The sequence below is a fragment of the Neoarius graeffei genome, chromosome 19, assembly GCF_027579695.1.
Source record: "Neoarius graeffei isolate fNeoGra1 chromosome 19, fNeoGra1.pri, whole genome shotgun sequence".
In the NCBI taxonomy this organism is placed as follows: domain Eukaryota; kingdom Metazoa; phylum Chordata; class Actinopteri; order Siluriformes; family Ariidae; genus Neoarius; species Neoarius graeffei.
In genome coordinates this window covers 13,193,434-13,206,580 of record NC_083587.1, presented here as the reverse complement: position 1 = coordinate 13,206,580, position 13,147 = coordinate 13,193,434, and the positions used below count along the sequence as shown (strand labels likewise).

The following is a 13,147-nucleotide window of genomic DNA, read 5'->3' as shown; positions in this document are numbered from 1 at the left end:
TGGAATAAATGATGTGGATAACTGTTCATGAGCCTCGCACTGAGATTCCTGGATCGTAGGCAGTGCTGCGTTCACACCACAGATGATGCGCTACAGTTTTGTAGCTTGATTTAAGCTTTAAACCTGCGATGATTATTTATATGGCGGTGAGTTTTTCACACTTTTGCTTTCTTTTGTATAATGAGTACAGCAAGAGGAAGAGGGTGAGGAGGAGGAGGAGGACATGAGAGCAGATACAAGTCTAAAACTCACAGTTTCTCTTTTACAGTTCATAAGCAGATCAGTCATACACACACACAGGCTCTGACCTTGGACACACTCCTCTGGTGCGTGATGTTGAAGCGGTCCTGAGCACAGGCAAAACGCTCCACCTCCAGGATTTTGGCAGTGATGGGGCAGGACATGAGGAAGACTCCAGCATCCTGTTCTTTAAATCCCGCCATCTTGTAAATAAGAGAGAATGGGATTCGAGCTCCTACAACGACAACAAATCAGCAAAAGCCTGTAATTATTACACGAGTTATTAATTATTAATAATTAATGAAGGAACTAAAATGGAACAATTGTCTAACAAAGGATTCTGTACCACAAAGAACCAGGAATAAACCCAGTGAAATACGTGCAATGGTTTAAATACATCACGTGTAAAACATCTGTTTCACTTCATTTTCCTGTTAAGCTCTTCAGCTGGTGTTCTTCTCCTCCTCACTCACCTGCACTGTTAGCGCCTGGTCCTTCAAACACGTCCTCGCTGTCTCCGATGTCCAGCTCACGCGTGTCGAGGTTCTCCAAGATGTCCGTCATGTCTGTGGCCACCAGTTCCAGTGTGCTGGCTGTGACGATGTCCTGCTGCGACATGGCTAACACTCAGTCTCCTGGCCAGAGCCCTCCTACACACACACACACACACAGACACACACTTCATCATATCAATTATAATCATTAACAGTAGAAAGTTAAGATAATGTTAATAGTTAACACTCCATTATTAATGACTCAAAGGCTGTTAAGGAATCATGCGTATGATTTCTTCCCGAGTTAATTAACCCTTTGATGCAAAACATATGCACACCCCTTCTAATGCACAACATGAGTCAAAAATGACCCGCATTCATTTTCCAGGTTATTTCATGCTGACTGAGTTTTTCTTTGCTCTGTCTTTTGAAATCAATTTATTTTATGATTGAATATTCCAAGTATTCTTTAAATATCTTGTTTTTAATTACCACAAATCATTAATTGAATTTTTTCTTTCCTACTTTATGAACAAAAATACTTTTTTATATTACTACACATGGGTCATCCAAGTGTGATTTAAAATTAAATGTCTTAATACTATAATAATAATTTCATTCATCTCATTATCTCTAGCCGCTTTATCCTGTTCTACAGGGTCGCAGGCAAGCTGGAGCCTATCCCAGCTGACTACGGGCGAAAGGCGGGGTACACCCTGGACAAGTCGCCAGGTCATCACAGGGCTGACACATAGACACAGACAACCATTCACACTCACATTCACACCTACGGTCAATTTAGAGTCACCAGTTAACCTAACCTGCATGTCTTTGGACTGTGGGGGAAACCGGAGCACCCGGAGGAAACTCATGCGGACACCATGCAAACTCCGCACAGAAAGGCCCTCGCCAGCCACGGGGCTCGAACCCGGACCTTCTTGCTGTGAGGCGACAGCGCTAACCACTACACCACCGTGCCGCCCATAATAATAATTTGTTTCAAGTAATTACTTTAGCAGTGAATGGGGCCAGTTATTTATTTATTAACTATGTAGTTAGCTAAGCCAACTACAATAAAATTAGCTAGCTAAAGTAGAATATGTCAACAGCTAGGTAGCTAATAGCAATTACTTGTAACTTTCTGACAAGTAATCTACTCACTCTCAAGGTAACCTCAACATAATCAGTTTTTTTCTAAGGTAATGTTAGAACAATTGAAAAACATTACTTGCATGTATTAGATGGGCAAAGGGCGCTGTGCTGTGCTGAGCTGTGAAATGTCTGACACAAGCACAAGTCACAGTTCCCACCAAACGCTGGAGTAAATGCATGCGGGTCGGTTCTGACCCATGTGTGTAAACTTGATGTAGAATTACAAAAGCTGTGCTTGTTCATAACTTAAGAAAGGAAAAATAAAAATGATGATTTGTGCTAAACAAAAACAAGATATTTACTGCATATTTGGAAAAGTAAATGACAAAATGAATTTATTTCAAAAGTATATCATAGAAACACTCAGCCATACATGAAATAACCTGGAAAATGAATGCAGGTCGTTTTTGACCCATGGTGTGCATTAGAAGGGTAATGATACAAAAAGGGGTTTTATTCAAAAAGTAAGAAAGGAAAAAATAAAATAAGGATGTATGATGATCAAAAACAAGTTAATTGAGGAATACCTTGAATACTGAATGATGGAATTAATTTATTGCAAAGATATAGAAGATAAAAACTCAGCCGGGTCACTTTTGACCCATGTTTTGCATCAAAGGGTTAATCTGTTTATTAATTCATCAGGTGACAAAAATCAGAAATAAAGCACCATATTTTTAAAAAGTGCAGTGTGAATTTAAAAGAAGTCTGAGCTACACAGTAAATACTGAACAGCTCCATTTCTGTAAACATTCGATCGTGCTGTTACCTCGCCCGTGACGGAGTAAGAGGGATTGTAATCAGCGCGGTTTGTCTGTGCGTCTGTCTGTTAACAATCTAGCGTCTAGACGGTTGCACCGATTGACTTCAGTTTTTTAGGGTAGGTGGGCACTGGTCCATAGATTACCTGATTAAATTTTGGGGGTAATCGGATCAAGGTGAAGGTCAAGGTCACTGGAAAGGTCAACCTTTCGGTCCAAATAACATGTTCCATTATAACTCAAAAACAGTTGCTGATAAACAGATGTTTACTATTATGAGTATATAGGAACTCCCACATGGCCTTTCATTTGGCACCATGATCTTTGACTCTGAAATGTCAAACTCAAGGTCATGGATTTTCATAGGACTATAACCTGACAGCTGATGATTGAGAAATATTATCATTATCATTAAAGGTATAACATAAGTGCTGCTGGGTGAGGTTTGTTTTGCCTGGCAACACTTGCTTGGTTCTGGTCTGATGTTTCATGGTGGAAACACACTTCTGCATGCGGTGTTGAGTAAAACACAAATACAAAGCTGGCGTGAAAAGATCAGGACCAGCATGATTTTAAACAGAAGAACATCAGTGGTGCCTGAAGTTGCCTTGATTTAAAAATTTTTCCCAATTCCTCTCAGTCAGCAGCTGAGAGGATCTTTGGTGTCTCTCTCCCTTCTCTTATGGATATCTATAGCTCCCGCCTCACCCGCAAAGCCATCAGGACTGCAGGTGACCCCACCCACCCATCTCACAGCCTCTTCAGCCTGCTGCCGTCAGGGAGGAGACTGCGGAGTCTCCGGGCCAAAGCCAGCAGGCTCAAGGACAGTTTCTTTCACCAGGCGGTCAGGAGGCTCAACTCCCTCCGTGTTCTGCCCCTCCTCCCCCCTCTGCCCCCTGCCACAGATCCTGCCCGTACACCCCCCTGCCCCCCCTTCAGCATCTGACATCATGTCACCCTCACAGTCCCCCCCACACACACACACAGACACACACACATACTCTCAACATTCATTCGCACACTGAACTCAGGGGCTGCACATTTCCTCGCTCATTTGCACTATTCCGCACTACCTCACCTTAACAGCTATTAGTTTATTGTTTATACTGCTTATTTCATGTTTACCTGCTATACCTCAAGTGCCCTTGACTGTTTATTTTATGTCCTTTTGCTCCAATTTATATGTATGTGTGTGTGTATATGTGTATGTGTGTGTGTGTGTATATGAGTGTTTAGTCTATTGGCCCTTTTCCACTACCCTTTTTCAGCTCGCTTCAGCTCACTTCAGCCCGACACGGCTCGCGTTTCGACTACCAAAAACCAGCACGACTCAGCTCGCTTCAGCCCTGCTTAGCCCCTAAAACTCGCACCGTTTTGGAGTGGGGCTGAAGCGAGCCAAACCGTGCCGAGTGAGGCTGGGGGCGTGAGCAGACACTCCCCTGTGCACTGATTGGTGAGGAGGAGTGTCCTCACATGCCCACACACGCCCCGCGAGCGCGCTGGGATCTGTAAACACCGCAAACCCGGAAGAATAATAATTACGAATTACGAGAATTTCTGAAGCCTTATGCGCCTCGCCTCATCTATACGCTCTTGCCAGTATCTGTCCGCGTTGTCGGTGACAACAAGCCACAGCACCAAGACCAGCAACACTAACGACTCCATGTCCTCCATGTTTATTGTTTACTCTCCGGGTCGTGAGACTACCGCTTAAAAGATCACTGAATCAGTGACATATAGAGCATCGTGGACGAGTTCGCGGAGCGCAAGGCTCGTCGTATGCCCTTCAAATAATGCGCGCAGTAGGCTATTGATGTTTTATTATGAGCCATGTACAGTATGTCGCCTAATGTTTTTTTGTTTCTGAGTTACATGTTCGTTTGAAGGACTTAATGTACAAACTAACATAGTTGCACCCCGTAGTGTTGAAATTGGTAAACACAGTGCATTCAGTGAGGTTTGCACCGCCCTCCTTTTATTTCTGACTCTTCCTGTCACCGTTGCAACCTCTGAGCGCTCATTCGTATGCCCTTCAAATAATGTGCGCAGTATAGGCTATTGATGTTTTATTATGAGCCATGTACAGTATCCTAATGTTTTTTGTTTCTGAGTTACATGTTCGTTTGAAGGACTTGATGTACTAAATAACATAGTTGCACCCGGTAGTGTTGAAATTGGTAAACACCGCAGTTGCGGACATTTTGTAGCCTAAAATGATGTTATGATAAGCTTTAATAAAGGGCCCGGTCATTTGCCCCGCCCCCGGCCCGGCTCTGACTTGTTCCGCCACTGTCACTGATGTCCCTGTTTGCGCTGCTTAACGACATCACGTGACGTCCACCCACTTTCGCTAACTCCACCCAATGTGTCCACCCACTTCCAGCCAGCACGGTTCAGCGCGGTTGTAGTCGAAATGCAACTCCAACAGCCCCGCTCAGCTCGACTCAGCTCGACTCGGCACGGCACGGCTCAGCCGTGTTTGTAGTGGAAAAGCGGCATATGTCAGGGGTCTTAAATTAAAAGTCACTGAGGTCCAGTTATTAAATTTTGTCCAAGTAGAAGGTCCGAACCGAAGTCCAGCTTGTGTCTTATAGCCTTCCCCTATGTCCACATTTTCATATGGTTTCAACAATATTTATTGTTAATTTCCAATGCAGGAAATGAACTGAGTGCACAACTATCTCTTTTACCATAAATAAAAGTAGCCCCAGGAAAATAAATTCAAGGCCTTTATTTCAGATTAAAGAAAACAGAAACCTCAGAATAAAATAAATAAAAAAGCGCAAACAGAGTGGAATAACTCCTTTTTCTCTTAAATTCAAGAGGTCCCAACCTGAAGAACTGAAGGCCTACACTTCAAGTAAAAAAGTCAACTCAGAAAACATTAACTAAAAAGTGCAAACAGAGCATTGACTTAACATTTTCTCTTCTTTGTTCTTAAAATAAGGAGGTCCCAGCCTAAAAAAATGAGGGCCTACTTTTCAAGAAAAAAAAAAAAGTCCACATCTTCAGAAAACAAGTGGCTTTTTAGGGGGGGAAATGCAAACAGAACGTTTTTCTTTGAACTTTTCTCTTTTAATTCTTCTTCTTTTACTTTTCTTAATGAGAAAAATGGGCATGTGGCTGACCTGCCAGTAATTTAAAGCTTGGTTGGAATGGAGTTAGTGCCATTCTCATGCAGATATGTAGGTGTTCATTGTTGAACCTCAAATAATGTCTCAGCAACGGCGTTTAAGCACTCCTTCGCAACTGTCCCATCACTAATGCCGCTTTTCCACTACAAACGCGGCTGAGTCGGGCTGAGCCGTGCGGTGCTGAGTCGAGCTGAGTGGAGCTGTTGGAGTTGCATTTCGACTACAACCGCGCTGAACCGTGCTGGCTGGAAGTGGGTGGACACATTGGGTGGAGTTAGCGAAAGTGGGTGGACGTCACGTGATGTCGTTAAGCAGCGCAAACAGTGACATCAGTGATCTTTTAAGCGGTAGTCTCACGACCCGGATAGTAAACAATAAACATGGAGGACATGGAGTCGTTAGTGTTGCTGGTCTTGGTGCTGTGGCTTGTTGTCACCGACAACGCCAACAGATACTGGCAAGAGCGTATAGATGAGGCGAGGCGCATAAGGCTTCATAATTCTCGTAATTCGTAATTATTCTCCTTCCGGGTTTACGGTGTTTACAGATCCCAGCGTGCTCGCGGGGCGTGTGTGGGCATGTGAGGACACTCCTCCTCACCAATCAGTGCACAGGGGAGTGTCTGCTCACGCCCCCAGCCTCACTCAGCACGGTTTGGCTCGCTTCAGCCCTACTCCAAAACGGTGCGAGTTTTAGGGGCTAAGCAGGGCTGAAGCGAGCTGAGTCGTGCTGTTTTTTGGTAGTCGAAACGCGAGCCGTGTCAGGCTGAAGTGAGCTGAAGCGAGCTGAAGTGAGCTGAAAAAGGGTAGTGGAAAAGGGCCATAATGGGCCTTTTCCACTACCCTTTTTCAGCTCACTTCAGCCCAACACGGCTCGCGTTTAGACTACCTCAGAGCAGCACGACTGAGCTCACTTCAACCTTAAGGCCTCTGTATGTTCGTGCGACAAGGCTTTCGCAGATAGCTTTTCGCAGACAGTTGTAATTTATTGTTGAGCGGGGATAATAGGCGTGCGCGATGTTATTCACCGGCACAACGCAAGGGGGCGCGAAGTCGTTAGGAGTAGTTGGTGGGTGTGGTTAGTGGAGCGTTTATCCTCCGGTTACTTATAATGACTAGAACTTTTTTTTTTATAATGACTAGAACTGGAGTCGTATAGATGTACGCACTTCCTCACTTCCTCAATCAACCGCTCTTCATGCTGCTCCATCTTCGCTCGTGTTTTTAAAAATGCCGGTCATGAAAACAAACCAAACCGGGAAAGTAGGGAAGCGGAAGTGCGTGTACAGCGGATGTAGAGTGGACCAATCAGAGCCCTCTTGTCTGCGGCGCTGTCTGCGAGGCTTCTGCGGTGGTCACAATTTTTGGGAGGTGCGCGCAGAGCGTCTGCGAAGGTGGAGGGGTTATGCATACACTGTCTGCGACGCTATCTGCGAGGACTGGGTTGTCAGCATAAATTGGCCTTTACTCAGCACCCAAAACTCGCACGGTTTTGGAGTGGGGCTGAAGTGAGCTCAACCGAGCCGAGTGGGGCTAGGGGCGTGAGGAGACACTCTCCTGTGCACTGATTGGTGAGGAGGAGTGTCCTCACATGCCCACACACGCCCCGCAAGCACGCTGGGATCTGTAAACACCGTAAACCCGGAAGAAGAAGAAGATCAGAAAACTAGAAGATGGAAGACCAACCCAAGCAAGGAAAGGCCAGCCAGTTTATTGTTTACTATCCGGGTCGTGAGACTACCGCTTAAAAGGTCACTGATGTCACTGTTTGCGCCGCCTAATGACATCACGTGACGTCCACCCACTTTCGCTAACTCCACCCAATGTGTCCACCCACTTCTAACCAGCACAGTTCAGCACGGTTGTAGTCGAAATGCAACCCCAACAGCCCCACTCAGCTCGACTCAGCCCAACTCAGCACCGCACGGCTCAGCTCAACTCAGCCGCGTTGGTAGTGGAAAAGCCTCATAAATGTTTTTTTATGTTGCCCCAAAATCTACGCTACTTTTAAGGAACATTCGTTTGCACGTTGCTGGGCTGTAAATGTATGTGTGATGAGTCGGGTAGACCTGTCATACTGTGCTTGCAGTTCGGTTATTTTGCGTGCCCTCAGCTCGGACTTCAGGGGACAACTTTGCTCAAAAGAGCTGTGCTTTGTTTCGTAGTGGCGCTTCACGTTGCCGCTTTTAATTAATGCCACGTTTTCGGAGCATATGAGGCACACTGGTTTTGAACTGCTCGCCGGAAGAATGAACATATATTTCTCCGTCCATTCATCTTTAAAACAATTTTCCTTGTCTACTTTCCGCCGCCTTTTGGAGCAAGCCATGTTGTCTCGGTCGGTTGTCTCTTAACTTAACTCTCGTCCTCTCTGCTTGTTGCTCTGCTGTGGCGTGCTGGGTAAACTAATGATTTTATTGGCTCAACTGAGTGAAGCTATTGTCGTATTAACTGGAGTAGCAGCGCCCGCTGTCAATAGCCACGACCATCCAAAATAATGCTCCATGAAAATTACTTAATCTTGTGAATTTACCATTGGTCACGGGTCCGGACAGAACCATCACTGGGTCCGGATCCGGACCGAGGTCCGCCATTTGGTGATGCCTGGTTTATACTGTTTATATTGTTTATTTCAGTTATTCTATTTTTATTTATTGCATTGCCTGTTTGCACCGTGGGTCAGAGAGGACTGAAATTTCATCTGTGCTGTATGCCAAGCATGTATAGCATATTTGACAATAAAGTTGACTTGACTTGACTTGATGAACACTGATGTTCTCACACTACCTTCCCTCTGAAACCCACATTTCCTGACTCATTCTGGAAGCCTGTCAATCAAATAAGTCCCGCCCCTTGTTCCTGATGATGTCACAACCCTGGACTTGGGTCTGTTATCAACGCATGACTGTTTTTGTGAGATCTGCTGCTAAAGGAACAGTGCATGAGTCTGTGATCAGATAAAGATCATAATAAAGGTTCAGACCGTGTTTTTGTGATGCTCTTCAAAAACTGCCTTTTAAAACAGCTGGAATTTTTTTTTTGTCTAATTGTTTTTCACTTTATGTTTCTCGTTTCTCATCCCTGTTGGAAAACATCAGAGGAAATTCCACGTCTGCTCTCCGAGCTGCTGATATTAGACCCAAGGCAGAAATCATGAACAGTCTGTGTGTAAAGAGGTAAACCTCAGACACACTTCCTTTTTCTTAATTTCTTGTTTTTTTTCATTGAGACTGCTCACGGATGGCACCATGGAGACTTTACACAACATCTCAAAGCCTATGTTTATCCACTTAGTCACCACTTACACAAGCAACAATAAAATTATCGTCCATTTCACTGGTTTACACGGAATCCATTTCATTGTCTTCAAGACTTCACATTGTCGATGATGTGTTCATTTAAATCAGGTCATCTCATCTCATTATTTCATTATCTCTAGCCGCTTTATCCTGTTCTACAGGGTCGTAGGCAAGCTGGAGCCTATCCCAGCCGACTACAGGCGAAAGGCGGGGTACACCCTGGACAAGTCGCCAGGTCATCACAGGGCTGACACATAGACACAGACAACCATTCACACTCACATTCACACCTACGGTCAATTTAGAGAATTAACCTAACCTGCATGTCTTTGGACTGTGGGGGAAACTGGAGCACCCGGAGGAAACCCATGCAGACACGGGGAGAACATGCAAACTCCGCACAGAAAGGCCCTCGTCAGCCGCGGGGCTCGAACCCGGACCTTCTTGCTGTGAGGCGACAGCGCTAACCACTACACCACCGTGCCGCCCTAAATCAGATCATATTTATGGAATTGAACCTCTGCCCCACTGGTTAAGGTGAAATGAACAAATCCCTCTTCATGAGTCTGGGAACGACTGTTAGTTTATAGCTGCTAGAACGTGAGTGACAACAGGAAATTGTTCCACAACATTAAGTGTAACTGTAAAGGTATTGAAGAGTATGAAATTTCATTCTTTATGAAACAAAAATTGAAAGCACTGGCAGTAATTGCCGCAGTATAAGAGGAATAAAACACTTGGGGATGTGCTGTTACAGGGAACTAAATCAACTTCAGGTGGTAACAGTAACTTCGCTTCACATCACATGGCCTGAAGTGTGTTATTTCTTATTTATAGAAGATCACATGAGCTCAAAGTAAGATTTCACTTTCAGATTCATTTGTAATAATACAGTTAAGAAATACAGGGTTTTTTTCTGAGTACAATTTTCTTACATTAAATTATTTATACTTCAGTGGACTGTGGTAAATGCAACTCCAATGGAGAACTACTGTTAGCATTCTGCTCTGAGAACGAACTGGTGATAACCAACACCATTTTCAAACACAAAGAATCACACAAAGCTACCTGGATGCACCCTCGATCAAAGCATTGGCACCTGACTGACTTTGTCATCACCAGATAGAGTGACAGAAATGAGGTTTTAGATACTCGGGCTATGAGGGGTGCCGAATGTGCCACAGATCATTTAATGCTAAGATCCAGGTTCAATTTCTCCATCAGAGAAAAACATCTTAAAACAAGACCCACAAGAAAGTTGGCAGTAAATAATTTAGCTGATGATACGCTCAAAGCCACACTTGAAGAAAATCTGAATAATCAGCTTTAAGTATGGAACAACCTGGAGGATAACTGTGGAGTAGAGGAATGATGGGCATCACTGAGATCAACTGTATATGGTACAGCACAGAGAGTACTAGGCAAACCAAAATGGAAATATCAGGACTGGTTTGTTGAACACGATGAAAAGCTTATGATCCTGATTGAAAACAGAAATGTGGCCCGTCAACAGCTGCTACAGCGTAACATTTAATGCTAGGACAAATATACACAGGCTAAAAGAGAGCTGCAGAGTTATACGAGAAAAATGAAATTGGAATGGTGGGAGAGAAAAAAGCGATGGATCTTCAACAAGTTGCGGACAAAAGAGACATGAAAGCATTCTATACGGGTTTGCAGGAGATCTATGGACCCAGAGTGAGAGGGATTACGCAGTTAACAGCCTTAGATGGGGAAAACTGTTCTACAGGAGAAGGAAGAGATACTTGAAAGGTTTGCTGCCCACTTTATCCAATTGCTGAACATTCCAGGAAACCTTGCAGAAGAAGCCAGTGCTGCTGTACGACAGCGAGCAGTGATCTCATCGCTTGACGAACAACCCAGCATTGATGAGCTCCTTACAGCCATTAAATCTACATCTGAAGGTAAAGCTCCTGGCTAGGCCTGTCACGATAACAAATTTTGTTGGACGATATCCTATCTCAGAAATTATTGCGATAAACGATATTATTGTTGACGTCTTTTCAAGACAATTTTAGGCCACTAGTAAATTAATAATGATCATGCAAATACACCCTTTCAAAGAACAGTAAACTTTTTAATTCAGTCAACTTATTCAATTCAACAGTGGAACGTAAAAAATATATCAATATAAATAAATAACCTAAAGAAATAAAACAATCAAACAAAACCACTCACAACAAAAACAATAAATAAAATACAACCTATGGCTCTTAAAAATTGCACTTAAGTAAATATTAACTTGGCACAGGGTAATAAAAAGACATTCTTTTCTTCACAGGCAACATTCTGCCAATCCAGTTTCTCAAAGATTAGTGCCCAGATAAACAAAAAGTGCAAAGTAACAACGTATTGCTAGCTGTCATTTGGATAAAAGTAACAACAATGAACGAGATAACATGTAGGCAAGGGCGTAGGTTTGGTATTAACATTGGTGGGGACATAAACCCAATGCCAACCCCCAGTGGCGCAAACTTCAGGTCAACATTAGAGGGTCACAATATTTTGCTCCGTTGTGTTCCACCAAAAGAATATCCAGCATCTCTCCAAAGTCCAGACTTTTAAAATTTGAAGTTCAAAACTGTAGTAATTCATGAATAATAATAATAATGATAATAATAATAATAATAATATGCAATTCATTTGATTAATTGCAAATCTTGCTGTGATGATTAACTCATTCTACCAATTTGCAAATGTGTTTTACAAATGAATAACGCCTTGACTGTCAGGAGGGTGTAATGTTCCTTTCCCTCATAAATGGAAGTAAAACACACACGGGGCCTTAACCCTCTGATGCAAAACATATGCACACCCCTTCTAATGCACAACATGGGTCAAAAATGACCCGCATTCATTTTCCAGGTTATTTCATGCTGACTGAGTTTTTCTTTGCTCTGTCTTTTGAAATCAATTTATTTTATGATTGAATATTCCAAGTATTCTTTAAATATCTTGTTTTTAATTACCACAAATCATTAATTGAATTTTTTCTTTCCTACTTTATGAACAAAAATACTTTTTATATTACTACACATGGGTCATCCAAGTGTGATTTAAAATTAAATGTCTTAATGCTATAATAATAATTTGTTTCAAGTAATTACTTTAGCAGTGAATGGGGCCAGTTATTTATTTATTAACTATGTAGTCAGCTAAGCCAACTACAGTAAAATTAGCTAACTAAAGTAGAATATGTCAACAGCTAGGTAGCTAATAGTAATTACTTGTAACTTTCTGACAAGTAATCTACTCACTCTCAAGGTAGCCTCAACATAATCATTTTTTTTCTAAGGTAATGTTAGAACAATTGAAAAACATTACTTGCATGTATTAGATGGGCAAAGGGCGCTGTGCTGTGCTGAGCTGTGAAATGTCTGACACAAGCACAATTCACAGTTCCCACCAAACGCTGGAGTAAATGCATGCGGGTCGGTTCTGACCCATGTGTGTAAACTTGATGTAGAATTACAAAAGCTGTGCTTGTTCATAACTTAAGAAAGGAAAAATAAAAATGATGATTTGCGCTAAACAAAAACAAGATATTTACTGCATATTTGGAAAAGTAAATGACAAAATGAATTTATTTCAAAAGTAGATCATAGAAACACTCAGCCATACATGAAATAACCTGGAAAATGAATGCAGGTCGTTTTTGACCCATGTTGTGCATTAGAAGGGTAATGATACAAAAAGGGTTTTTATTCAAAAAGTAAGAAAGGAAAAAATAAAATAAGGATGTATGATGATCAAAAACAAGTTAATTGAGGAATACCTTGAATACTGAATGATGGAATTAATTTATTACAAAGATATAGAAGATAAAAACTCAGCCGGGTCACTTTTGACCCATGTTTTGCATCAAAGGGTTAAACACTGCATTTCATTAGGCTGGCAGGGGGAGCAGGCTATCTTCTGTGTGATCCTTCACTAGTTTTAGAATGCTAGTTTAAGCTGATGTATGATTTGATCTAACGGTAAAACAGGACGAGGTCTCTAGAACTTTTTTTTTCACGTTGAAAGGTTATAATTTTACTTGGCAACAGA

The 13,147-nt window shown here is 42.5% G+C and overlaps 1 protein-coding gene across 1 annotated transcript in view; it reads right to left on the bottom strand.

The window, feature by feature from the left end:
* Window positions 1-13,147, bottom strand: part of pld1b (phospholipase D1b) — a 96,276-nt gene that overhangs the window by 42,962 nt on the left and 40,167 nt on the right. Inside the window, exons 2-3 of the mRNA XM_060899681.1 lie at window positions 714-890; window positions 309-475 (exon numbers count right to left, since the gene is read on the bottom strand). Of these exons, the coding sequence (XP_060755664.1) occupies window positions 309-475; window positions 714-858 (312 nt within the window). The 5' untranslated portion in view covers window positions 859-890. The remainder of the gene's footprint in view (window positions 1-308; window positions 476-713; window positions 891-13,147) is intronic.